Below are 25,803 nucleotides of genomic sequence, written 5' to 3' on the forward strand. Positions count from 1 at the left end.
GCGGAGTTAAGATATTTAAAGTTTGAAGCAAAAATAAGAATGAGTGAAAAAACACAAAAGTTAACTTTTTATACGGCTTCTAGGTCCCCCAACTTATATTTAGGAAAATAATTTAAATTGAAAACTATTACTGACACAAAAACTTTGACATTTGTGCGTCAAAAACTCAAGGAGATATTCCAGTTCAAAGTTTTATGGGACCATACAGAAGATGAGATTGGAACTTATCGCCCTTTCAGAAGGATGACAGGTAGTCAGAGTAAATAAAACAAGGTATTTATATTTTTCATTGCTAAATGTTATGCCGTGATACGCAAAAACACACTGCAAAACCTAGAAAAATTTGAAAAATCACACTTTATGCTCAGATATATAATTTTAAAGGCTTGTTAACCACTATATTGTCCCCCAAAAGGTGTTATTGACGGCAAGTGTAAAGTGGTGCAAGTCACAAAACGCTGCGTTTCATTTCTCGGTGAATATTGTCCCTGCAAGTTTCAAACTTTTTGTGTTGGGATTATTTTTCAATGGAGATTATTTAAGTTAGGTTTCCTGAGGCCTGTATAGAAAGTTAAATTTTGTTTTTTTGACTCATTTTTATTTTTACTTTTAACTTCCAGTATCTGGACTCCGCATCTGATTTTTAACATTTTTGCAATTGGAAGTATGCATCTAGGACTAACGGTTGCGAAAATAGAGGTCTTGCAGATCGAAAAGGAACACCCTACATATAAATTTTCTCTCTATCTTCCCTAACAAAATCGAACTGTGTGTGAATATAAATTGTTCTAGAATAATGATTTTGCTTCGCTGTTTTTATCAACTATGAGAAAAGTAAACACATTCATTCCTGTGCTTTCTGGTATTTTAATTAAATATTTGTTATTCATAAATTGATTTTATTTACTAATGCTCAGTAAATATTTAATATTATTTTAAAATATTTTTGTTAATGAAAAGAGATCCAATTAAAAGATTATGTTTAGATGCGTGTTGGAGTATTATATGAGAATGGTGCCCCCCTCCCCCCCTTGAGAAATTTCTGTGTGCACCACTGCTCATGATAGATTTTTTTTTTTTTAAATTTTATATGTGTTCTGGTCCGCATGCTATCGTAGTATGATGTGTGATCAGCGGAAGAAAAAAGATTAGGCACCACTGATCTCATATTATGGTGATCAACTAATGAATATGATTTAAATATTGACGTTTAAAAAGTTCTGAGAAACGGAAAGAAAGAAGACAATTCAGAATGATCGATGATCAGGGACGGATACAAGGGAGGAGCGATGGGGGCGATCACCCCTTCCTTGAGGGACCATTCACCCGCGATTTTTCACAATTGGTGTCCTAAAGTGCAATTGTACGTCCGTTTTGAAGACGTTAAGTAAAGAAGAAGGGTTCAAATCTCCCTCCCGGAAGTTTTTCCGAGTTGAAGTTTCCAAAGGGCAATTTTAGACAATCTTTGGGATTGCTAGGAGAAAATTGGAAGCCTTCCCTCAGATTTTTTCTTTTTCAAAATTTAAGTCTTAAAGGCACGATCGTAGACATCTCGAGTGGTGGGGGAAAAAAAATGGGTCCATTGACTAATCTCTGCTGATTTTTCAAAACTAAAGTTTCAAAAAACTTAATTTTAGACAACTTTCGATGGTGTTAGGGGAGGAGTTTTCAAAATACTCCTACGGGAATTACTTTGAAATTGAGGTTGTCAGACATAATTTTAGAATTGCTCTATCAATCCGAAACGGAGAGGAATAATTTCTGAGACCTTTTTGGCTAAATGAAAATCAACCTCCTTGAAAACTTTCTGGATCCGCCCTTGTCGATGATCGAATTATCTATGAAAAGAAAGATTTGATTTTCCTTTAGAAATGTCACGGTTAAAAAAACAAACATTCCGACCATTCTGACTCAAAGCATCTAATAAAAGGCAAAATACAATAACAAAAATATCATCTCAGTACTAGAGTCAATTACAGTGGTTCAGTTTAGCCAACATTCAAGTGTGAACTCCGCTTGCTCCCAGTTTTTTTTTTGCTCGCATAGAAGTTATTTATTTAAAACCGCTACTTCGACATGCGCTTTGGGAGTTTAATTTATACAGAATTCCAGACAACTAAAGCTCATCCACTAATGTGTACGAGGAGCTAGTGTTTCTGAGAGAATTTCGTAGCTCGTTCACACCGCTTGCCCCATACCTGTATATATGTAAATAAATGTGTGGCCCTGAAAAATCTCCCTTTTTTTTTTTTAATATTTTTTTCCTGTCCTCCCTCACACCGCCCCTTCACGCCAGCTCGACTACTGTTTATTTCTCTCATTCAGACCGCGTAAAAGAACCTTGGTTCTGGCGCAGTGAACTCTCCCGATCTGTATCTGTATCTGACATGCGCATTGCTGTACTGTCCATTTTAATAACCGCAGGCGTGTGCAAAAATATGTCAGCGAAAGTGATGGAATTTATCATAAAGGTTCGAGAGAGGGGATGGGAGGGTTTCTTTAACGTTAAGGAACTACGGTCATTTGACAAGGTGAAACTAGTTTCAGGGAATAGTAGTAATGCATCTGAAAATATACCATTAAGCACGACTTTTTAAGGTAGGCGAACACCCTAAATATTTTTTTCTTCAATATTCATTGCATCTTTCTAAAACTTTATACGATTATTAAATATAACATAAATAACACATTTTGACTACACTTTTGTTGAAAAAAAAAATTTTCGATAGGTTTTTTTTCTTAACAAAAAAGTCATATTTTTAGGAAAAGCTTACCATTTCCTTAACACACTTCCAGTGCATTCACTTTTTCATAATTTTAAAAATGTTTTGCGTCTATCTCTTCGCCAAATTCCAGAGAGTGATACGACCCTCCAATTTTTGAAATAATTAATTAAACACAGGCTTTATGGGTAAATGTTTGAAAATTTCCCCTAAAAACGTGCTTTTGCCCCCTAAGTTTGATTGATCATTATTTCAAAACTACATATTGCTTGTACATTAACTTTTTGAAGTTTATATCACAATAATATGTTCAATTACTATTTTTGCAGAGTATCAAATATTTAGAGTTAATACTTTTTTCACTAGAGCTGTTGGCGTATATAAAAACTTTGACAACGTAGTTACGAGAAAATCAAAGAAGAAAAAGTAAATTCGATTTTTTTTAAAGTAAAGGTGGTCGCCTACTTTAACTTACCCCATATCACATATATGATTTATACATGCTTGAGGGGGGGGGAGACTGAAACAGCATTTTGATTTAAAGCAGCTAAAATGTAGCGATTTAGCCAAAGAAGTACCAGAACCTATTCCTTTCCTTTTCCGTTGAAAGAGGTATTCTAAAACTGAGTTTAAGAACTTGAATATCGGAATATTTTCGTTGGAATACTTCGAAACCCTTTCCCCTCACGTCATCAAAGGTACGCTAAAATTGCTCTTTTTGGAACTTCAGTTTCTCAAAATTACTGGAGGAAATTCACTGAACCCATTTTTTCTCCTAACACTACTATAAATGTTTATATTCGATTCTTTAAAGTTTAATTCTTTCAAATTGACCGAGACCTACACTTGCGTTTAACGACTTCAATTCGGAAAAATTGCCAATGCAAGGTCCCTCAAGGGAGGGGTTATCGCCCCAATCGCCCTTCCATTGTGTCCGTCCTTGCAGTAACCACAGTATCCCAACGTGCCCATTTTCGGTAAGACGCTAACAAAGTTTTTTGCTGTTTTCATTAAAAATTTTCGACTTTCTTAAATTCTGATTAGTCTACAACGATTCATAACATGTCTTTGTTAATTTCTATTATTTTGTGATAGTTATGGAGTATTATTTAAGAAATATATTGCATTTCGTTACTTAGATTTGAGGTTATAGCTGGATTAAAGAAATTCAGGTGCTTGTACAAAGTGGGTAGGCCTTAATTTGAGCAAATTAAGTAAAGACTTATGAGTCCAGCTTATTTTGTAAGTCATCTGTAAGGCGTCGTGAGTTTCTGATTATATATCGCTAAGACTAACTGACACAAGTGCAAGGGCCTACCCGCTTTGGGATGATGGAAACTGAGCCTAAAGCAACTGCAGGAAAACTGAACTTCCTACAATTGAGCATGGGTTTATTAATTTTGATAGCATTGTCTATCAAAGTTATCAGCTACGTTTTCACCCAAAATTCCTTAGTTTGAATAATTTATTTAATGAATTTGTCTACCCTGCTTTGGGTCTACCCACGGGCAGAGCGGGTTTTCAGAAGAGTTAAGGTTTTTGTTGACTTTTATGTTAAAAACAAGTATTTGCATGAAGTTGTTGTTTTAAATGTAAACAATATCTACAGAAAATTATGAATGCCACAAAAGCACCTAACGTAAGCAAAAACTACTTTTTTTTTTACAATGAAAGTTTTCGTACTCGCTTTGGGCGTTCTTCCCAGCGCAATTGTGGCTCTTATTGTTTAACTGGGTATTAGTGTAACAGCTCTAGTTAACTAGTCATTCAATAGATATCAATGCTTAAATAAATTGTTCTTAAGGGGAGCTGACAAGTTTAAAGGGGAGTGAGTAACGAGACAACTAAAGCGGTAGATCGCCTGCTGCATTAATTATTTTCATTCTACCAGAGAAAAAGATTCAAATTCAAATATTTACTGATTGAGTTGTGCATTATTTTCACTGGTAATTGAAAAATATTGACCTTTTCTTTCAGAACAGTTATGGTTTTGCATACTTTGTAAATGCCATGAATATTGAAATTTTTACGAATAAAATTGTTTTTCTTTCCAGTGGTATGTGTTCCAAATCCATGTCAAAACGGAGGTAGTTGCTACAGCCAATACGATGAGGAATACGAGCGTAATTACGTATGTGCATGTGACGGGCCATTTTCGGGATTAAACTGTGGTAAGAATACATTTGTAAGTAAATAGATAATACGGTAAAAGGGAACATATTAATCATTTTGAAACATACTGAGAATTTAACCATCAGTGGCAATATTAATTACAATTGAACAAAATTCTTCACATAAATGTACGTTTCGCTCGTAACCTGAAAGTCCCAAGGATTAGTCCCGGTTTTGCAATCGCCGCTTTGAGAAACAAGGAGGAGCAGTTGTCATGATACACTGTCTAACCTCTATCGGGTAGTCGTATTAAAGCTTTCCTGTTTTTTTTTTTTTTTTTTTAAACCAAATTTAAGGCCCGTATGTGACCATTTTGCCTCCTAGAAGAACTTGACCGAAAGTACTCTACAACGAAAACAGTCATATAACAAAAACTTTGCCTGGGGGTCAGTATAGTGTAGCTCTGACAAGTTGAGGAACGAAGTTGACAATTTTTCCCTCTTCTGGGGGAGCTCAGTGAAAGGGACGTGTTATTGGTGCAGATTTGAGCAGGAATGCTTTTGATAAACTATTACAAAAGTATCTCAACTCAAGGCCAACGATCCTTCCATATTATCTCAAAAGAAGCAAGCACTGCCAAGATCATGTGAGGCAGTGAGAAGCAAAGGGATGTAAGTGGACATTTTCAAGTTTTGAGTAAAACGCAAATAAAGATAACGTCCTAGGTGGATTTTCATTGATTTTTTTTTCTTCTAAATCATGCTGTACAGCAGCCCCCACCAGAGCTACTAGAACCATCTCTTGCCCCAAGTTAGAGGAGAGGTGCCCTTACTATTTGTACTGGTTGTCTCCAAATTTTTAATATTTTGTCTTTATTTCTCAATGCCTCATTTTTCAACTATCAGACCCACAACCTAGTGTTGCACGCTGCGGCTTTTTAGCAAGAGTGCGACTTTTTAGCAAGTCGCACGCTTAAGGCTCTTCTATACCCTCCATCTTGGTTTTCGACGCTAATGCTTCTATAAAAAATGAAAACCTTAGTGGGTATTTATCAGTGGCGCACACAAGGGTCCAGGGGGTCAGGACACCTCCCATAGGTCTTGCTTTTCCCCCCGATTGATTACGATTCTATATTTTGTGCGTGAAATAATTTCAAACAAAGGTAACAATAACTTCTGTTTTAATAAGTGAAAAAATAAAACCCTCATGTTAAGAGATTTTTTAAAATATTGTGCACTTAGCCTATGAGAAGAAGAATGGGGATCATAAATGAATGCACAGTAATAACTATGTTTTTAGTTTTGTGATTACAAATTGAAATGAGATCCTTTGAACTGGAATTCATTTTTTAATTATGAGAAAAATAAAAGCGTAAATTATTTAACTTCTGGTTATTTCTTTACTTAATGCTAATATTTATTCATTAGCTTATTTTTTACTGTTTTTTGTTCTCGGGAATCGATAAAATCAAGTCAATATGTTTGACGGCGTAATAATGGAATGAGACTTTCGACCTTGGACCCTTCCTTTAAAAAATTCCTGTGCGCCACTGGTAATATGGTATCCTTCTGATCACTAACAAGACAACAGCATTTTTTTTCTCTTCCTGTTTTCTATCGTGCCAACATGCAGATTCGTCAGTTTCTTTCTTTCCTCTTTTGATGCGCAGAAAATTCATAGACAAAACAAAAGCATAATTTTCTAATTAAAAACTGCACAGAAAATCCTTGTACAGGGCGTGAGTGTTTTCGAAAGATTTACTCTTTATGCTTTTTTTTATTAATTGTAACATTCATCGAACTAGCAATCAGCAAACCTAACTACACAACTACCAAATGTTTTTATTTTATGCTCACACCGACATCCGCAGAAATTCTTCGACATTTTTCTATGATTGTTTTGCTTTTCTTTTCAAGAATAGTTTCAGAAATTTCTGTAAAAAGGAAAGCAATCTTTTACCGATAAAGTTTTAAAGATCATCAGTGTTCCGCTCGCCCCCTTCCCCTCAATTATATATTGAAAAATACATAAATGAATGAACTGAACAAATAAATATAAAACAAATAAAAAAAAAATGAAGATTATGCCGCCCATGAATTGCAAAACAAATACAGAATTCGATTCGAAGAGTAAATGTAAAGAATTGTCCCGCGATTCCAAAGTTTTCAAGTAAAAGTGAGAAGGGTGGTAGAATAGAATAGGAGAATTGGATTCCTTTTTTCTTCACCCTCATACTCGTGAGTTCTTTCCGCTACGCCGATCTGTTGTCGTGGTAGGAAACAGGCCGGAGGGGGGGGGGGACATGTTTTGGAACTAGCTCTCTGCCCTCGTCCGACCGCAAAGGAGTACCGATGGGGACAGCTTAGATTTACGACTGTCCTTTCAACAACTCAACGATTGACGTTGTCCATCATGAAATCTGACCAATTAGCAGTGCAAAAAAAAATCGAGTTAGACCCTCCCAGATACACCCCCTGTGTTGCCACAGATTTCGTGCTTTCGTCGAATCTGATTTTACGGAGAGGTTTAGAAGAGCCTTAAGTGCGCGCAAGTCGCACGCACTGCTAAAAAGCCGCAGGGGGCAACAAGGAAGGAAGAAAAACACCGCTAGAGCATTTGATCTTAAGCCATGTTTCCAGTCCAAGTGTGTTAAAATTCTAATGTGTCAACAGGAAAGCAGTGATACGAGTTTGAGCGTCTTTTCAGAACGTTTGGCTTTGAGGCTTATAGCCTTAGTGTGATATTTTTAAAATTAATCCTGGAAAAAATTCTACGTTTTAAATATAATTTCTACAATTTATCTTTATAGCAGAGTTAGAGATTAATCTACTGGGACACTTTTTTTATTCCAAAGATTATTATTTATTTTTTATTTTTATTTATTTATTTATTTATTATTTTTTTTAAATGTTACCCACTTGGAAAAATTTACCAATATCCTTAACTATTTCCCACAAATCCTAAAATATCTCATTTTTGTTTGCGTATTATTGAGGTGAAAAAGTAAAAGGTATTGCGAAATTATTTCTATGAATTTAGTGATGTTTCACTGTTTTTTATTTTAAAAATATGCATCAGTTGTCTAGTTTTTGTTATAACTTCATTCGGTGATTAGGAGTTTTTAATAATTTATCACTACTATTAGCATAATCACTGACTTTACTTTGACGAGACCAAAAATAGGAATCATAATTTAAATGAATTGTGTTCTCCCATAAAAGCGTCTGTCAGAGTTCGCAATAATAAAAAAAATCCATGTTTCAGAACATAAATGTTTCAAATCATCGATGTTTTTTGGTCGATGTATATCATGCATGTTTCAATTCTGAACATCTATGTTTTGCAGCATTGATCTTTGGTTCATGATGTCACATTGTAATTTTATGAGAAGTAATAAAACTTTGATCAGGATATTTTTGTTTTGTGATTTAATGCGTTTCATCAATGGTTAAACTTCCATAATGCAGCCCTGAGCTATAATAAGTATTTTCAGTAAGTTACAGCCCTATAGGCAAGGCTAAGGCAGAAATACATGAAATACACCGCCAGCTCAGGTTATTCCTGAGCTGGCGGTGTATTTCATGTATTTCTGCCTTAGCACTGACTATAGGGTGGTTACTTACTGAAAATACCAAGCCTTGCCTGCAATCATCGAGTTGAACCGAACCATTGCTTCGGTCACTCGTCTGGTCAGTGCTAATTCTTGCAGTGGCTTTCTTAAGAGGTTTTCTACCTTTAGCTCAGGCACTTCCTATTCTGGGCTGATGAGTGCTAATAAACACGAAACTGCAGTCCTTGAATGGAATGACTGAGTTGGCGGTGTATTTCATGAATAATAAGTATCTTTGCAAAACTCAGAATGTCTATTAAATTTCTAAATTATTCACGAAACCTTTTCTTTTCCAGAAAAATTGACAGCTAAACCTTCTAAAACAACAACTGAAGTCAGCAAACACACCTTTAGCTCTTCTTTTATCACACTGTGCTCAACTGACCCAAACAATTCAATAGAATCTACTTCCAGTAGAAATATATCATCTAGTTCAACGGATTTTAACAGTGAAAGAACGCCAGTTACTCATGAAGAAGGATTGACAAGAAACTTAGAAAATTCTACAGATTCAACTGAAGGACTTCAGACAAATGCGACTACTTCGTTCCGGGAGCTGACAAATGATTTGGCACATTCGACAGATTCAACTGAAGAATTTCAGACAAATGCGACTACTTCGTTCCAAGAGCTGACAACTGATTTGGCAAATTCAACAGATTCAACTGAAGAACTTCCGACAAATGCGACTACTTCGTTCCGAGAGCAGACAAATGATTTGGCAAATTCGACAGTTTCAACTGAAGAATTTCAGACAAATGCGACTACTTCGTTCCAAGAGCTGACAAATGATTTGGGAAATTCCATAGAATCAACCGAAGAACTTCAGGCAAATGCAACCATTTCATTCCTAGAACTGAACCTAACTACAGCTTCAACTACACAAAAAGTTTCTTTTCAGTCAACTTATTTTTCCTTGTCTTCTGAACAGAATACCTTATCCAGCAGTACGGGAAACGAAGAAAAAATCACCTCGTTTGTAATGTCGAGTACTGATGACACACCCACACCACCGTCAACTACTGATGAAGTAGATTCGACAGCTACCCTCTACGATTTTCCGAATACAACCAGATCAACAAAAGGTAATTTTTTTCACATTTATGAAAATCAAAAAATGATCATCAATGCCCCCAAAAATAACATAAATTTGCTTCAGATTGTTTTCAATTTTTAAGGCTTGCAACATCCACAGGCAATAAATGAATAGATACGTTTATTTAATGTAGAGAGACACACACAGTTTAAATTGAATGAATTAAATGTAATGCCTCAAAATTTAATACCCATTTATTTATTTAACTTTTTAAAAACAGAAACGCTCTCTATTATCATACGTTATCAACATTATTTACAGATACACAAATTAAAGCGTTATAAGGGTCAACAAAGTTAACAATATAAACCGAAGTAATGCCATTGTCGTACAATGCTGAAGTTTTTTCTTTCTTTGATATGCAAAAGGTGCCGAAGAATTTGATTTACAAAGCCTTTCGTGAACAGAAATGTAGGACTATACATCTTAAGAAAATAAAGTTAATAAAATTATTATGAGGCTTTTCGATGCTCTGATGTATTTCGCTCCAATATTTTGAAAGTTCAACTAAATTTTCGAAAAAGCCTTTTTTGTTTGTCTGCCTACAGTCGTAGAAAAAAAAAATCTTCATTGTTCGTTTGCTATGCATGCTAGGAAAGAAAAAGCGATGTCATCCAGCATCAGTTTATGACTTCTTTAAAGCTACGCAAATTAATTTTTGATAAGGGACCATATATAAAGTAAAATGAACACAAAATTTGAATTTACAAACAGGAACCTCAATTTTTACTGCATGAATGAGTTTCTGAGACTAAAAACAGCACAAAATGTCATTGCATTCCGACTAGTTAAACACAAGATATTACACTGTAAAAACGATTCAGAAACGTTCCTGGAAAATAATAGGCAGCTGATGTGCCCACTTTCTGCCAGTAACATATCTCGCAAAAACCAGGAAAGTTTTCCGCTAAAACTCAGTAACCTTCCTGAAAAATCCAGAAATCTTCCCGTTTAAAGCCTTCGTGTCACTGGAAGTTCAAAGTCATCTCTGGTAGGGATAATATTACAGCTTGGCACCTTCCTGATTTATCAAGACAGTGCCAAAAGCAGTACTGCAAGCATGGCCAAAGCTAAGCTAAGCTAGAATTGCAAGTAAGTATCAAGCATCTCACTTGCTTGCAAGTCTGGCAGAGCTACGAAGTCCATACTTATTCGCTCCCTTTGGGAGTTTAAACAGCATGGACGAGCCGTAAACGAATTGAAGCCGATACACCTTATAAATACTCTCAATTAATCTTTAAACTGGGAGCGAAAATATTTTTTACAACTGAGAGAAGTCTGCATTTGTGCAACTTGTAGCAATTCAGGAAACTTTTTGTGAATGATACTTGATATTTCCAGGAAGGGGATAAAAACCATTGAAATCCCGAAAGGTGACACGGAAATAGTCAGTAATGTTTCTGAATTTTTTTACAGTGTAGTGAAAAACGATTCATAGATCGATAGCGCATTTGAAATGTTTCTTTGAAATGTACTTTCTAGTTCAAAGTTCACCAATCAATATGATCGAGTTTGCGAAATCCTAATTATTTTCTTCAGCGGAAATAACTAAAACCACTCACTGTACTACAGTACCTTAAAGTATTTCATTGACAATTTTCGGTTTTGTTAAAGATAACTACAGTCGAATCTCGATAACTTGAAGTTTATAGCTCAAATATTCCTTTATCTCGAATTTTTCAACGGGTTCCAAATTCTTGAGACTGTTGTTCCCATAACTCGAACTAGCGATAGCTCGAACGTTTTAACCGGTTCCCTGGGCCTTCGAGTTATCGAGTGTTGATTGCATTTTTACCCAACTGGGGAAAAATAATATTATGGCTACAGAATTAAAAAAAATATATAATAATGTAACATTTTGCTCAAAACATAGTCGAAACATAATTGCCTCTACACTAGAGGTGCGACATCGATGGCAAAACATCGATGTTTCAAAACATCGATATTTCAAAACATCGATGGTATTGATACATCGATTAAAAAACATTGATGTTTTAAAACATCGATCTTTTTATCAATGTATAACATTCATTTTTGAATATACTACACTAATTTAAGCAATACAAAAAAATTCGTACCCGACGAATATATTAAAAATGCTGAACCTCAAATCATGAACTAATTTAATAAGAATAATTTCGCAACATCTTCGTATTATAGTAGGACAAAAATTGATAATAAGACAAGCACCGATTAATACAAACTAGTTATAGTAATAATTTCCAAACTGAATGAAACTAAAAGTAAATTTACACCAAAAAAGAATCTAAGAAAAAATGTATCATAGCACTTACCGTCAGTTGAATGATGAGAAAAAGTTGTGCTAATTATTTTTAAAATACAAAATTAATTCTAACAATTATTTTTAAGACCAAGAAATATGTGTTGTTTTGTAAGTTAATAATTAAACACAAATTGTAAGTAATAGAGGGACGACTTGGTGGGGGAAATCGATAAGTAACCCCGAATATTGGTGTTGACAGTTTGGAGAAAACGAAGTTTGTTTACTTTGTCCCCCAGAAGCGCATTTTTCTTTTTGCAAACTATCCCGCTAGTCTAAGAAACATCTCTTTCCAAAGGAACAGAAGTTGCCATTACTATCAAATACTTTAATGCAACTTTTACCAGCTGTGAATTTTAAAAGTTGTAATTATCACCGTAGTAACGTATAAGATTTTCCTTTAGTTTAAGAACTGAAGCTTTGAAATAGACTGCAAGTTCTGGCCAGTGTGAGGTTCTCTCAATAGCTTTGACCTCTTCCTCACTCTCTAGTAATCTTCTACTATCTTGCAGTCTTCCCAAAAATCATCCTCTGCACAGAAAAATTTATCTTATAAAATGGGTGCAAAAAAAATGATTTTTTTTTTTTACTTTGGCAACTTCATAAGTAAACTTAATTACCTAGCGAGAAAATTGGAGCAAATTTTATGATAATTTTCATTAAAATGCAAAAACATCAACATCGAAACCAAAACTTCGATGGTCCAAAAACATCGAAAGTAAAACATCGATGTTAAAAACATCGGTGTTTTGACAAAAACATTGATTTTTCCAAAACATCGACATCGATGTCGCCCCCCTAGACACTGTAAAAAAAATTCGAAACGTTACTGGGTATTTTCCTGTTATCTTTTAGGAATTTAATGGTTTTATCCACTTCCTGGAAAAATCAAATAATGTCAAAAAGTTTCCTGAATTGCTGCAAGTTGTACGAATGCGCACTTTTTACTGTTGTGAAAAATATTTTTAGCTCCCAGTTTAAAGATTAACTGAGCGTATGTATGAAGTGTATCGGCTTCAAATCAACTACGGCCCGTTCAAGCTAATAAAGCGCCCAAAAGGAGTGAATAAGTATAGACTACTGTGCAATATTTTAACGCGAATCCTTACTCAAAATTGCGCATGCGTCAGGTCTCTTCTGGTTTTATCATAACAGGGGTGAAGGAAGTAACGAGCAAGCAAAAACTGAATGCCATTGCCCCTTTTTCAATTGGAATCGTTCGCAGCTGCTAGTTGCGGAGTTCGAGAACAGATAGTACGTTGCTTTGCAAGAATTGCATGCAAGTAAAACCCCTGTTACTTACTTCCAATTCTGGCTTAAATTTGGCCAAGCTTGAAATAATGCTCTTGGAACTGATAAACTTCTTGGAACTTCCTTGATAAATCAGGAAAATGTGACTAGTTATTACATTATACCTTCCTAAGTTTACTCGAATTTTCCGGAGACACGACTGTCTTTTAACGGGAAGATTTGTGAATTTTTCAGGAGGCTTCCAGAATAATATCAAGAAAGTTACTGAGTTTTAGCGGAAAACGTTCCTGGATTTTGCAAGACATATTACTGGCAGATTATTTTCCAGGAACGTTTCTGAATCGTTTTTACAGTGTACGCACCAGCTTTCTGGAAGGGGGCTCCAAAATTCGTTTTTTCAGAAAGCAAAACCAGCTGCTCTAAGTTTATCTGCATTAGGAATTGCTAAACTAAATTGACCTCTTTTAAGATGCAAATGCATTTTACGTACGATTTAAGTATGGTGCATTAAATCGTCTTTGTGTGGCGTCTTACGTGCATCACTTGAATGCATCTTATTTTCTCCACAGTTTAGATCAAAACCTATCCCCCCCCCCTCCAATAAAAAAAGAAAAGAAAAAGAATGACTTAAAAATAACGCTCGTGCAATGGTGCAATATTATAAGTGACTACATTATTGTGATGATCACTTTCCCTCCTTCTTGACATTGAAATCAACTTCCCCTGCTTCAGATTGCAAAATTATACGAACCCTTAAACGGAACAAAAATTGATATTTTAGCATATCATGAAACTTACAGAATATTTCGAGCTCAAATTTTGGATACCCGTGTAAAATCTCTTCTACATCGTTTTTCATTAAAATATAATATGGTTCTGGATCTTTTTTTTTTTAAATATTAAATATGTATAATTCCCCTCCCCCCAAAAATTAAATTAATTTGAACTCTGACATTTTGAATTCAAATTATGTATTTCGCAATCACGAGTTGCGACAGGACCCTATTCATTTCAGTTATTGTTTCTAGAAACGGCTCCTGTCCCCCAATCTTGCCCCTCCTCCTGGGTGGTTACGTGTGTATAGTTGTGTGTGCGTAGGCGCGCGTGCATGCATGTGTAGGCTTGTGGGTGTGTATAGACCTGTGTGTATGCACGCAGGCGTGTGTGTACCGAACATGGTCGCCCCCGACCAGGAAAAGCGGATAGCTCACGACCGGGGGACAGCCGCCGCGCCGCACAGTGGTTCAAAACGACAAAAAAGCGGAAAAAATTCAATAACTTTGAATATTCTCAAAAAATGCTTTGGAAAATTGTTAAAATTGTTGCATGGTAATATTTATCTTCATGCTTGCTGATCGTATACACTGAGAAACCCCGATTTTACGTCCCTCGAATCTACGTTTTCCCCACATTTTACGTTTTTTATCATCAGGTCCCAGTTTTTCCTTACACTAATAATATTAATTTAACAGGGATGGAAAGTTTGTTATTTATGAATTTTCCGCATTTTACATTATCCCTCGGTAGTTAAAAAAAAGAGAAAAAATGTTTTAAAATCAAGAAAATTCCCTCTGTGCATTTTTAAACATAATCCACTCTGTTGAAAGTTAATCCATGAAAACAGAAACGCTTCGGTTCCGTCCGTATCTGACTTTATGGACTGAAGATGAACAAGAAGAAGAGGAAACACAACTTGTCTCTTCTTTCAATACTGCATTTAAGAGCTTAATAAGACTTAAAGACTATTTTCCTTATCATAAAGACCAGGAAAAAACTTAGCAAAATGTTCAAATCCTGGAAGATGCTGTATTTACTTTGGATTCAATGACTCATAATTACTGACTATTTTCAACCTAAACGCTCGGATTCGTTACTTAATGTGTTAGAATGATCTAAACTGGTTTGTACAAAAATGTTCTTTTCGTAAAATATCTTATTTTTACATTTTATAAATGTCATCGTAGCAACCTTTATTACTATTTTTGTTTCCTTATCTGATTTTTGCTTTTTATACATTTCCTGTATTTAACGTTTTCCCATGTTTTATGTTTTTGGATTTGAATTGACGTTTTTCCACATTTTTTGATTCAGGCCTCTGAGAACGTGAAATCGGGGTTTCTCTGTAGTTCAAATTCATTTCTGTGTTTTTAGTGAAAAATATAAATTAAATTAGTCGTATACCACATGCAAGGTTTATTTATTGCAATTGATACCCTCGAACAATATTTTCTGGCAATGTTGATAAACTGAGAACAGCTTTATACTAGAATGATTTCGAAAAGGAAATCAGAAATTTCAAACGTTTAATGATTTTCTAATTTCATTGTTTTATGAACAGAATGGTTATTTAACTTTTTATATAGATTTCTGTATGAGTGTTAAAAATTTCTTTCTCATATGTATCTTCTTTAAAGCCAAACGTGTCCGAAAATTGTTATTTTCAGGTTACTACTGCATTGCATGTAAAATAATGCTCCGCATTAAGCCATAACAACGTAAATCTGTTAAAAAAAATCCTCTATATTTACTGACGAATGTTTCAAAAGCCCCAACTTTCGGAAACAGCAAACAAACGTTTTTAGGCTCTCATGCAAAGCAGTGAAATTGTGACATACGTTAGTCTGGAGCATGTCAGATTTTTGATGACCAATTTGATGACCGATTTCTTTCATAAAAAAGCAATTTACCCCCGTCATACCGTTACGAGTTATTTTCTAACTTACAATATTGGTATTCGTATATAGCGAAGATCAAACAAAAACATCTGCCGCGACTGCAGTCGCAGGTGGTCGCAGCTAAAATGTTGTTGTTTATTTACAGGAAGGATTGAACTATTGATATATGTAAGTTTTAGCCCACCGGAAGCCGACGATAAAAGTATATCCCACAATACTTTTCATAATATTTTAAAGAAAATAATGTTTTTTTATTTCAGTAGTTTTCAATTTTGATGATTTTTTTAATTTTTAACTACAATTGTAAAATGCACTTTATAAGTGTGAAAAACCAATCAGAAATATCTTTTATTAAATTTTAGTCCTCCTTATTGAACGAATGAATTAAAACTGAAGTATAAGGCTGACGTCCGAAAAATTTAAAAACATAATTGTTCAACAATCTGGGCTTATTTTTGTAAAACGAATTTTTTTTTTTTTTTTTCAAAAAACTCTTATGGAGTAAGTTACTACAACTCAAGGGCTAAGTAATTATGGCATGAAATATTTTTTATCTTAAAACTTAAAAATGGCTATTTTTTCCGCCCTTGAACCACTGTGCGCCGCCTGCAGAGGCCGGTGGGCGGTGGTGCTGCAGAGCCGCTGATCTAAAATGAAAAAGGAACCACAACGTCAAGAACGGTCAAATGAGAACAATAAGCAATCGTGATTGCTCAAAAAAAAAAGAAAAAAAATCCGAATTGCGTCTTTGTTATTGTAAAGGAAGTTTTTATACTAGTAGGGTTGGTTCATACTAGATTTAAAAAAAAAAAAGTCTTTGCCGTATCCAAGGTGATTTAAGTATTATACAAAGAATTGTCAAAAATTTATTTAACATTTCGAGTTGTTTTCTTCTTTCTTTAACCACGAAACAACTACTGGAGGAAATTTAAATGGCTTGCTCCAGTATTAGCAAATTTTTGTAAGTATCTTTGTATGATCAAGTTTTATACAAATAAAATTTGATCATATGAAATTGATGCTGATCATAAAAATGTGATAAAAAGGAGGGGATTCTCATAGAAAACTTTAAAGTTGAAGCACATTTTAATGTGAGGACGACCCCTCAACTACAATTAGGTAACGGAATACGAAATTATGTGATGAACAATGTTACTGAAAAAATAACACCTTACACGTGTCTCTAATGTCAATAGTCATCGAATACGAACGAGTATTTCGGAATTTTAAAAACAACACACCTACGCAACCATCTTCATCATTTGAGTTCAGCTCCGTTGTGGCTATACTGTAAAAAAATTCCGAAACGTTACTGAGTATTTTCGTGTAACGTTTCGGGATTTTAATGGTTTTTATACACTTCCTGGAAAAATCAAGTATCATTGTCCAAAAGTTTCCTGAACTGCGACAAGTCGCAAGATGCAGACTTCTCACTGTTGTCAAAAATATTTTTAGCTCCCAGTTTAAAGGTGAACTGAGCGTATTTATATAGTCTGTCGGTTGCGCCCCGAATACGGCCCGTCCAGACTGATTAAGCTCCCAGAAGGCGTAAAGAAGTCTACGGACTGCGTAGCTTTGCAAGAATTGTAAGGCGGGTAAAATTCATGATACTTGCTTGCAATTCTCTCGTATCATTGGACATGTTTGCATTACTGCAATTGAAACGTTCTTGATAAATCAGGAAGTTACCGAGCTACTATATTATGCGTACCGATGTTTACTTGAAGGTCCCAGAGACACGACTGACTTTAAACGGGAAGATTTCGGATTTTTTCAGGAAGCTTCCAGAATAACTTCAGGAGGGTTACTGAATTTTAGCGGAAAACGTCCTGGTTTTTACAAGATATGTTACTGACAGAAATTGGGCACATCAGCTGCCCAATTTTTTCCAGGAAAGTTTCTGAATCGTTTTTACAATGCAGATTGACGAGCACAAAGAAATGCGAAACTTCGGTCTCTGGATACTATAACATCTTCTGATTGCTAACTGACAACTTTACAGTTACTTGAGGGTAGTTTCGAAGTATGTGGGTTTACTTTTTATTATTTCGCTTTGTAAGTATAGTTGTCTTGAAAAGAAATAGTACGCTGATCAGTGCTGCCCTCGACTGCTATGGTATGTTTGCATCAAATTGCATCATATATGTTTTTTGCTTTTCATTTTGTAACACTAGGCACATTTTGTCTCTGACGCAATGGATGTGTATCCATTATAGAGATAGGACATAAAATATTACTAGAGAAACAAAACACTTGTAATCGTGAATTCTTTCTTGAGTTTATAGTTCAGTAAAAGAGAATATATTCATCTGTTTACAGGCACAGGAAGAAATAAAGACAATGGAGTGCATGCTGCAGCCTATGCTGGGATCGGTATATTATCTTTGGCAATGATTCTGATTTTGACAGCCGGTGTCATTTATTCCAAAAAGTAAGTTGGTTTGTTTGAATTTTAATTTGCTGTCACTTGGCGTTAGTTTCATGCGTGTTTTGGTGAAGTTCACATACAATTTTTAAAAAAAGCACCACTGCATGTTTTTGTACTGCATGTTTCGTTTAATTAATACGATTGCACAGATTTCTTTCTGCGTATACAGTATGCCAACAGAAGTCCCTTGTCACTCTCTTAATTTCGGAACGGCTACTGCTATCTTTATAAACGTGGCGTCTAGGTATAGTAAATCGGTTGTGCGCCACCGAGTTAGACCGATCACAGCGTCATCGTCACCTTGTGGAAAAGTGCGGAGTAAGATTTCGTATCTCGAAAACCCAATAAGATGGGGGAAACTTTCTAAGGGATCTTTAGGGAAAGCAATTGAAATACAAAGTTCTAGAGCGTTATTGATTTTGTACGGAAAGACACCTCATTGACATGGATGTGAAAAATAGAACTGTTAAAACATGCATTTGGTTTTCAGGAATTCACGTAAACGTTTCGGATTCATGTTCCTGTGACGTCACAAAATTTGGACGGAGAAATAATAATCATCCGGTCAAAACATGACACCAAAGTATGAAATAAAGGCATATTGTTGCAGCTTGTAATGCTTTTTCTATCGTAGATCATTTTCTCACGTCACAGCTAAGGAAATCACGGAAACATAAAAGCGTGGTTTCGTGTCTATTCTTAGCATTGATGCTCACAAGGTGTCTTTTCGTAAAAAATCGATGATGGTCTGCAACTTTGTAAATCCCTTTTTTAATCTTTGTCAATTCGTATTCGGGATAGAAGTTCTAACTCCGCGATTTTCCACTAGGTAGCGCTGTGAGCGGTCTCATTCGGTAGTGCATATCCGATTTATAGATTAGACTCCGCGTTTATGAAGATAGAAACAGCAGTTCCGAAATTAAGAGGGTGACAAATGACTTTAGTGGGCACACTGTATATTAAGTTACAGATGTGAGGAGGTGTCATCAGAAGTAAACTCATAAACTTTCCTACACCAAAAGGTTTATTTGAAAATTGATTTATTTTTCCTTAAAGGATATACAGGACGGCGTTCCATTGCGTTCTTACCCTAATTTACTCCTAAGTTTTGTGATTAATTTATGTATTATAATGACCCGGTTAATTACTTTTTTTTAAACAATCGCGCATTGCTAATTATCTTCACTTGACTAAAGTTGATGTTGCTCTGATTTTTCTATTTGCCATGACGACGGTTGTTTTTTATCTTTACTTAGCTCGAAGCTTTCGTCGTCATAGCGACAAATCGTCTTCGGTTATATTTTTTTCAGGGCTTGAATCAGGCAGACTTTATATTTTATAAAAAGGTTTTTTGTGTAAATTTATTCCTATTGGGAGCTTAGTCATCTGGACGAGTAGTAATAGAACTGGATACTGTGCTTAGCAATAAAAGTAACCGCCATTAAGCCATGGCTAAGGAACTAGATAAACAAGTTCAGTCTTTGAACTGGAAGTTAAAAATATTTTTGTAGCAATTCAGGAAACCTTTTCGAAGAAATACTGAATTTTCGCAGGAAATTGATAAAAACCTGTGAAATCTCGAAACGTTTGCATCTGAATCTGTAATGCTTCAGAATTTTCTTACTCTTAAAATATAACATTAATGTAAAATTATATTTCTAGGGATGCTTGCCCCATTGTTTATTACTCTATTAAGAAATGACACCTCCTTATAATGAAAAAAACCTTGTGAAATTCGCATAAAGCATTGCAACAGCTTTTAGCAACAGGGAGAACAGCAAAGAACTTGCTGTTGTCTCACTTTGTGCAATTAACCCCTTAACAATCGGATAATTTTTAAGAAAACGGTCATAAAAGTGTCCTTTTTTTTATTTAAGAAAATGATATAAAAATAAGTGTATGAACAACATGTGCATTCATTTTTTCATGTTCAATATTTTTTGGTTTGAAATTTTAAAAATATATAAAATTTTATGAAAAGTCAACAAGCAAGCCCAAGCAAGCAGCGAAAATTTTAGAAATACGTCTTTTATACATTAAAAAATAATTTTATTAATATTTTGTGTAATATAAGTAAAGATAACTAAATTTTTATTCTGTGGTAAATTTCAAAGCTTGAGATACAGAGGCCAACGTCACAATTTGCTAAGTTAGAAGCAAATTTCCTTTCTTCATCTACGCAACTACATTTAAAATCTGCTATTACATTTAAAATGGACTGGTGCTGCTATCTAGTGTATAAAGAGAGAAATAAAATGTATTTGGGCAAAGAAATGAATTGGTTTTAATAGTTTCGTCGCGTTAATATTGCACACCCCAGCACGGCGCAATCACGGGAGCAAGAAACCTAGGTCGAAACCCCAGCACGGCATAGACACGGGAGCGAGCGGGAAGGGGTTTTAAATAAAATGAGATTTTTTTGACTGAGCAACATTTCTTTTTAGCAGCAGAATCAAAAACTTCGTACAGGAGAATAATTTCAAAAAATAAAAAATATTTTCTGAAACTTTCCATGCATCAACGGTATTCAACCTTTTAGCTTACCGTTTTCTTGAGAAAAAAAAGCATATCTTAGCCTTATCCAGCTCAAGTTTATGAAAATGTATTTTCATCTCAATTGTATCATAATGCTAACTTGTCAGTAAGATAATAAATAATGAAATAGTTAATGTTTTTTTTTTAAATTTTCTTTTAAAATATATTTTTTCACAAAAAAAAAAAAAAACAAAAGGAGCAATACTAACTAACAAATTAATGAAAACTATGCGACCCGTGCGGAACTACGCACTGTGCTACGAATGGCTTCATATGGCATTCAACTCTTTAAAAAGTAAACGGGTAAGGGAAACGGAAAAAAGTACATGCACAAAAGAAGAAATGCAATTTCAAGACATCAGTAACAAAACCTCGTTAAATACCATGTTGTGATAATGAGATCATCGCTCACTCTTTGGTTTTATGTATTTTCGATGCAAACATAAATATCACTAAAAGTGTGACTGAGTGACTCGTGAAAAAGCAGTAGTTGTGTATGAAAAAATGGGTTGTGGCAAATAGTCCTGCCTATGTGATACTCTGACAAAAAAAAAAAAAGAAACATTAAACTGATATGTATTGGCGCGAATTCGAACTCGCGCCATTCTGATTATCAGTACGACACTCCAACCAACCGAGCAAATGCGCCGAAATTTAAATGCCATTCATTGAAACAATGTGTAATAAAAAACAGCAAAAAAGCTTTTTGCCAAAAAAAAAAAAAAAAAAAAAAGGAGCATGGATCTATGCTATATTATTAGCCAGCATGATACGCTTTAGAAAAATTCGTAAAACATGGAATTTGGTTAAGGAATAAGGAAGATATCTCGTAGCGATTGCAACTAACATTCTAGAGAAATAATAAATAAGGTTGAAAAGAATGTTTTTTAATTTTTGAAAATTGATACAATTTCCCATAGAAGGCTGCTATAAACATTACGGCTTGGAAGCTAGCACATATTTTTCTTTTAATCGAACACTTAAAATTCAAAACCAAAACCAGTTGAACTGAGTCCGTTTTTAAGTGTAATTTTTCGCACGTAGACAAATATAATTGGCTTTTTTTTTTATCCGAAGCAGAGGAGAAAATGATTTCTTACTTATAAAATTGATAGTAATTTTAATGTTTTACTTCGTATTCGAATAAATAGTTAAAGGCTTACTGGGTGAAACTCGTAATTTCAATTTGAAGTAGTATTTTCTTATTTATACAAAACATCGAAAACTACTATTAGAAAAATCTACATTTCCGCGCACAAAATTAGAGTTTTTCTGCACAAAAGGGATTACCATGAGGTCCGAATTTTTAAATCTAATACTTTTTTTTAATGCCTAAATTATGCTTAGTTTTCTGAACGAAGTCAAATCTTCGCAAAAAAAAAAAAAAAAAAAAAAAAAAAAAGGAAAAGAAAAGAAAAGACAAGAAAAAAAGAAAGAACACTTTTCGATTAATAGTCAACTTATCTGAATAATAACTGTAGCCTGCATTAAGGAGTCGAAGCATCAAGGAACATACCCGTCGCATTTCTTTTATTGCCTTACGTGTGTTATTTATTGTATGTTTTGCGTACATGTAATGCATAACATTAATCTAACTTAGCTATAATAGCAGGCAGCACAGGCGGGCCCGAAGTTCAGCTAGTGAATAGCCGGGCGCTCAACCGATAAAAACGTATCGATTTGACCAAACAACTCAGTCTAGTGCTTTTAAACTTTATTTAAAAAAAAATATGTATATACATATGAATGAGGTCGTTTCCAAAATTTTATGAGCATATATTTTTTTAAAGAGCACGCTTAAAAACATACGCTCTGACAATTTTGTAAATAATTTGTTTAAGTTTAATACTTTTAAAAAATTACTTTAATCGGTGCACTTTCATTGTTTCCGCTTCTGTCGATGACATCACAAATGATGAAATGTCATTCAGTGTTGCCATTCACAGAGCAAAATATTTAGTTCGCATCTTTACTCACGTGTATTGGCAACGATATGGCTGATAGCAAGCGTAAAGCGCAATATTTAATTCGCTTCTTGATTATCATAACGTGGTAGAAAGATGCGTTAAAGTGCATCATTTGTGACGTCATCAAGACCACGCCTTGTTTGAAAAACCGGACAAGTGAAAAAAATTAATGAAAATTAACTGTTTTGAAAATGAAAGTATTTTCTGGGTCTACGTTATTATTATTATTATTATTATTATTATTATTATTTTTTTGCTTATTCTATCAATTTCAGACTCTAAAAGTCGTACTTTTGACTGAAGGAAACAACCCCATTGTGATTTTTTTTTTTTTTTTTTTTTTTTTTTTACCGAAAGCAGCGCAAAAAAATTGGAAATTGGACTAGACTTTTGTTTTTTAAAAAAAAAAGTATACACAATAACTTCAGGCATCAGGCTGCATCAAGATTCTGCAGCAGCAAAGGGCGTTTCCGAAAAATTGATTTTTAGATCGTAGGTCTTTCTTTCTTCATTAGCCGGCCCGATAATCATTAAAATGAGGGGTTAATTTCTTCAAGAAATAAGAAAGATCTCGCGTACCGACAGAAAAATAATCCACAGAAATAATGTATAAGATACGATATTATAGTGCCTAGAAAAAGGGCACTATAACGATATTGAAGAAAAATATTTTTATTTTTGAAAAATTATGCAATTTGTTATCGCAGGCTGCTTGAACCGTTATGGCTTAGATGGCAGCACGTGTTCGTCATTTAACCGAATAGTAAAACTACAAAATCAGTTGAACTAAGGGGTAGCTTTTCGAATGTAGTAAAAATGCGAAAAGGAGTTTGCGAAAAGGAGAAGAAAAAAAAATGATACCCATGAAGTTGTTAGAAATTTTAATATTTTACTTCGTATTTTATTAAATATTCATGGGTTAACTAAATGAAAAGCAAGCATAATTTCAATTTGGGATAGTATTTTTTTTTAATATAAAGGGTCAAAAACTGTCAAAACTGTCAGGGTCGGATTAAGGATTTCGAGACCCATAGGCATTAGAAGTGTTTGGGACCCCCTAACACGTGTATTTATAACATAATCTCATATATTATTTCTCTAGCCTGTATTTCTGTCACCACGCAAATCCTTTATCAAATTTCATAACTTACACCTCATTTTAAAACTTATAGTTTTAGGTTCTGACTACAATTTTAAGTATTACAATAATGTTTATTAACAATTAATACAGTATCTAAAAGGGAGCTCCATTTTTTTAAAACTTTTTCCTTTCTTTCTTTTTTGTTTTTCTTTTCTTTTTTTTTTGAAATGAACTTTTTTTTACATATTTTCAACTTTTAAGATTTCTCCGGTGCCCCTCGGAACATCGGGGCCTTTAGGCAACTGCCTACATTGCCTATTTAGTAATCCGGCCCTGAAAACTGTGTGTGTTAGAAGAATCTGCATTTCAGTACAGTCAAGTCCCGACTTATGCGGGGGATGCGTTTCAGGACTGCTCGCGTTAGTTGAAATTTCGCGTTGTGGAAAAATCAATGAATACAATTTTTTTTAGAAACGTGCCAAATTGTACATGAAAATGCCAAATTATATATTTTATAATTATAACTATATTTTAGACATTTGTATAGTTTTATTTCATTATTTTGTACGTAAAATTATTTGTAAAAATTAGTTCGTAATTATTCTTTTGTACCATTTGTGTGGATTTTTTCGAGCAATAACGATTGCTAATTGTTTTCATTTGACAATCCTTGATGTTTGGTTCCTTTTTCAACCCCACCGTCCTCTACAGGCGCGACTCCTCCCGGTAGCCGCTGCTCCTGGTCGGTGGCGTCCATGTAATACACGCACGCACGCTCGTACATACTCGCGCACACATCCACACACGCACCTTTACACACACGCCAACGTACATACACACAGGTCTACGCTCACACAAGCCTACACATACACAACTATATGCACACGTAACCGCTAAGAGGAGGGACAGGAACCGTTTCTAGAAACAAGCGAGTGGGGTAATATGAGTAGGATCCTGTCGTGATTGCGAAAAACATAATTTGAATTCAAAATTCAAATTAATTTTGAAAATTCGAAAGTTTTTTTTTTTTTTGCACTATCCACCTCTTTAACTACATCATGGTAGGTAACATTAACGGTGCCCGTTGCACGAGCGATCGGTTACGTACAGGTCGGAACAAATTTTATCTGCTTCTTTCAGTTGAGAGATTGGGGGAATTTAATATCACCATTGAATCCCTCAGAAAAAAAAAAGACATTATGCAGCGTTGGAACTGCCAAGGATTCTTTCACTCCTCGTGTAGTTGTACACGACCCCCTGTTTGCCTTGAGTGTGCAGGTCAGCACAAAACTAAAGATTGCCGAAAACCCTCAAACATACCCCCCTCATGTTTTCACTGCAAGGGTGAACATCTTGCTAATTAGAGTTCAAAACGACAAAATCTCATCGTCTTGTACCGGAGAAATAAAATTGAAACTTGCACTATTTCGGGACTCTCGCCCAAATGTTCAAGTGCTGTTAATGCAATTTAACAGGTCCCCCCTGTTCCACCTAATTCAAATAATGCTGTTATCGATAAGTTAACAATTACTGTCCAAAATCCTCTGCTTGAACTGCGTAAGTAGTTGATTCACTTTTGTGTTTCTTCTATCTACCACTTTATTTCTTCTCCTCTTTTGATACTACGTTTTTAGATTTTCCCGCCATTTATGTTTGTTGAATAGGCGTGGCTTATTCAGTAAGTTACCGCCCTAATGCCAGGGCTAAGGCAGAAATACGTGAAATACACCGCCAGCTCAGTCATTTCCAGCCGAGGACTGCAGTTTCGTGCTTATTAGCACTCATCAGCCCGGCATAGGAAAGTGACTGAGCTGGAGATGGAAAACCTCATAAGGAAGCCAAGAGTGCCAAACAAACTGGTAGCTAATATAGAATTAGCGCAAACCAGACGAGTGACCGAAACAATGGTTCGGTTCAACTCGAATTTTGAAGGCAAGGCAACTTACTGAATATACAAGCCTTGCCTTCAAAATTCGAGTTGAACCGAACCATTGTTTCGGTCACTCGTCTGGTTTGCGCTAATTCTATATTAGCTACCAGTTTG

The 25,803-nt window shown here is 34.8% G+C and overlaps 1 protein-coding gene across 1 annotated transcript in view; it reads left to right on the forward strand.

The window, feature by feature from the left end:
• The window catches only part of LOC129227740 (serine-rich adhesin for platelets-like), a 132,002-nt gene that overhangs the window by 65,224 nt on the left and 40,975 nt on the right, over window positions 1-25,803 (forward strand). The window contains exons 4-6 of the mRNA XM_054862344.1: window positions 4,778-4,894; window positions 8,742-9,530; window positions 18,068-18,179. Of these exons, the coding sequence (XP_054718319.1) occupies window positions 4,778-4,894; window positions 8,742-9,530; window positions 18,068-18,179 (1,018 nt within the window). The remainder of the gene's footprint in view (window positions 1-4,777; window positions 4,895-8,741; window positions 9,531-18,067; window positions 18,180-25,803) is intronic.

The sequence above is a fragment of the Uloborus diversus genome, chromosome 8 (assembly GCF_026930045.1).
Source record: "Uloborus diversus isolate 005 chromosome 8, Udiv.v.3.1, whole genome shotgun sequence".
Classification (NCBI taxonomy): Eukaryota; Metazoa; Arthropoda; class Arachnida; order Araneae; family Uloboridae; genus Uloborus; species Uloborus diversus.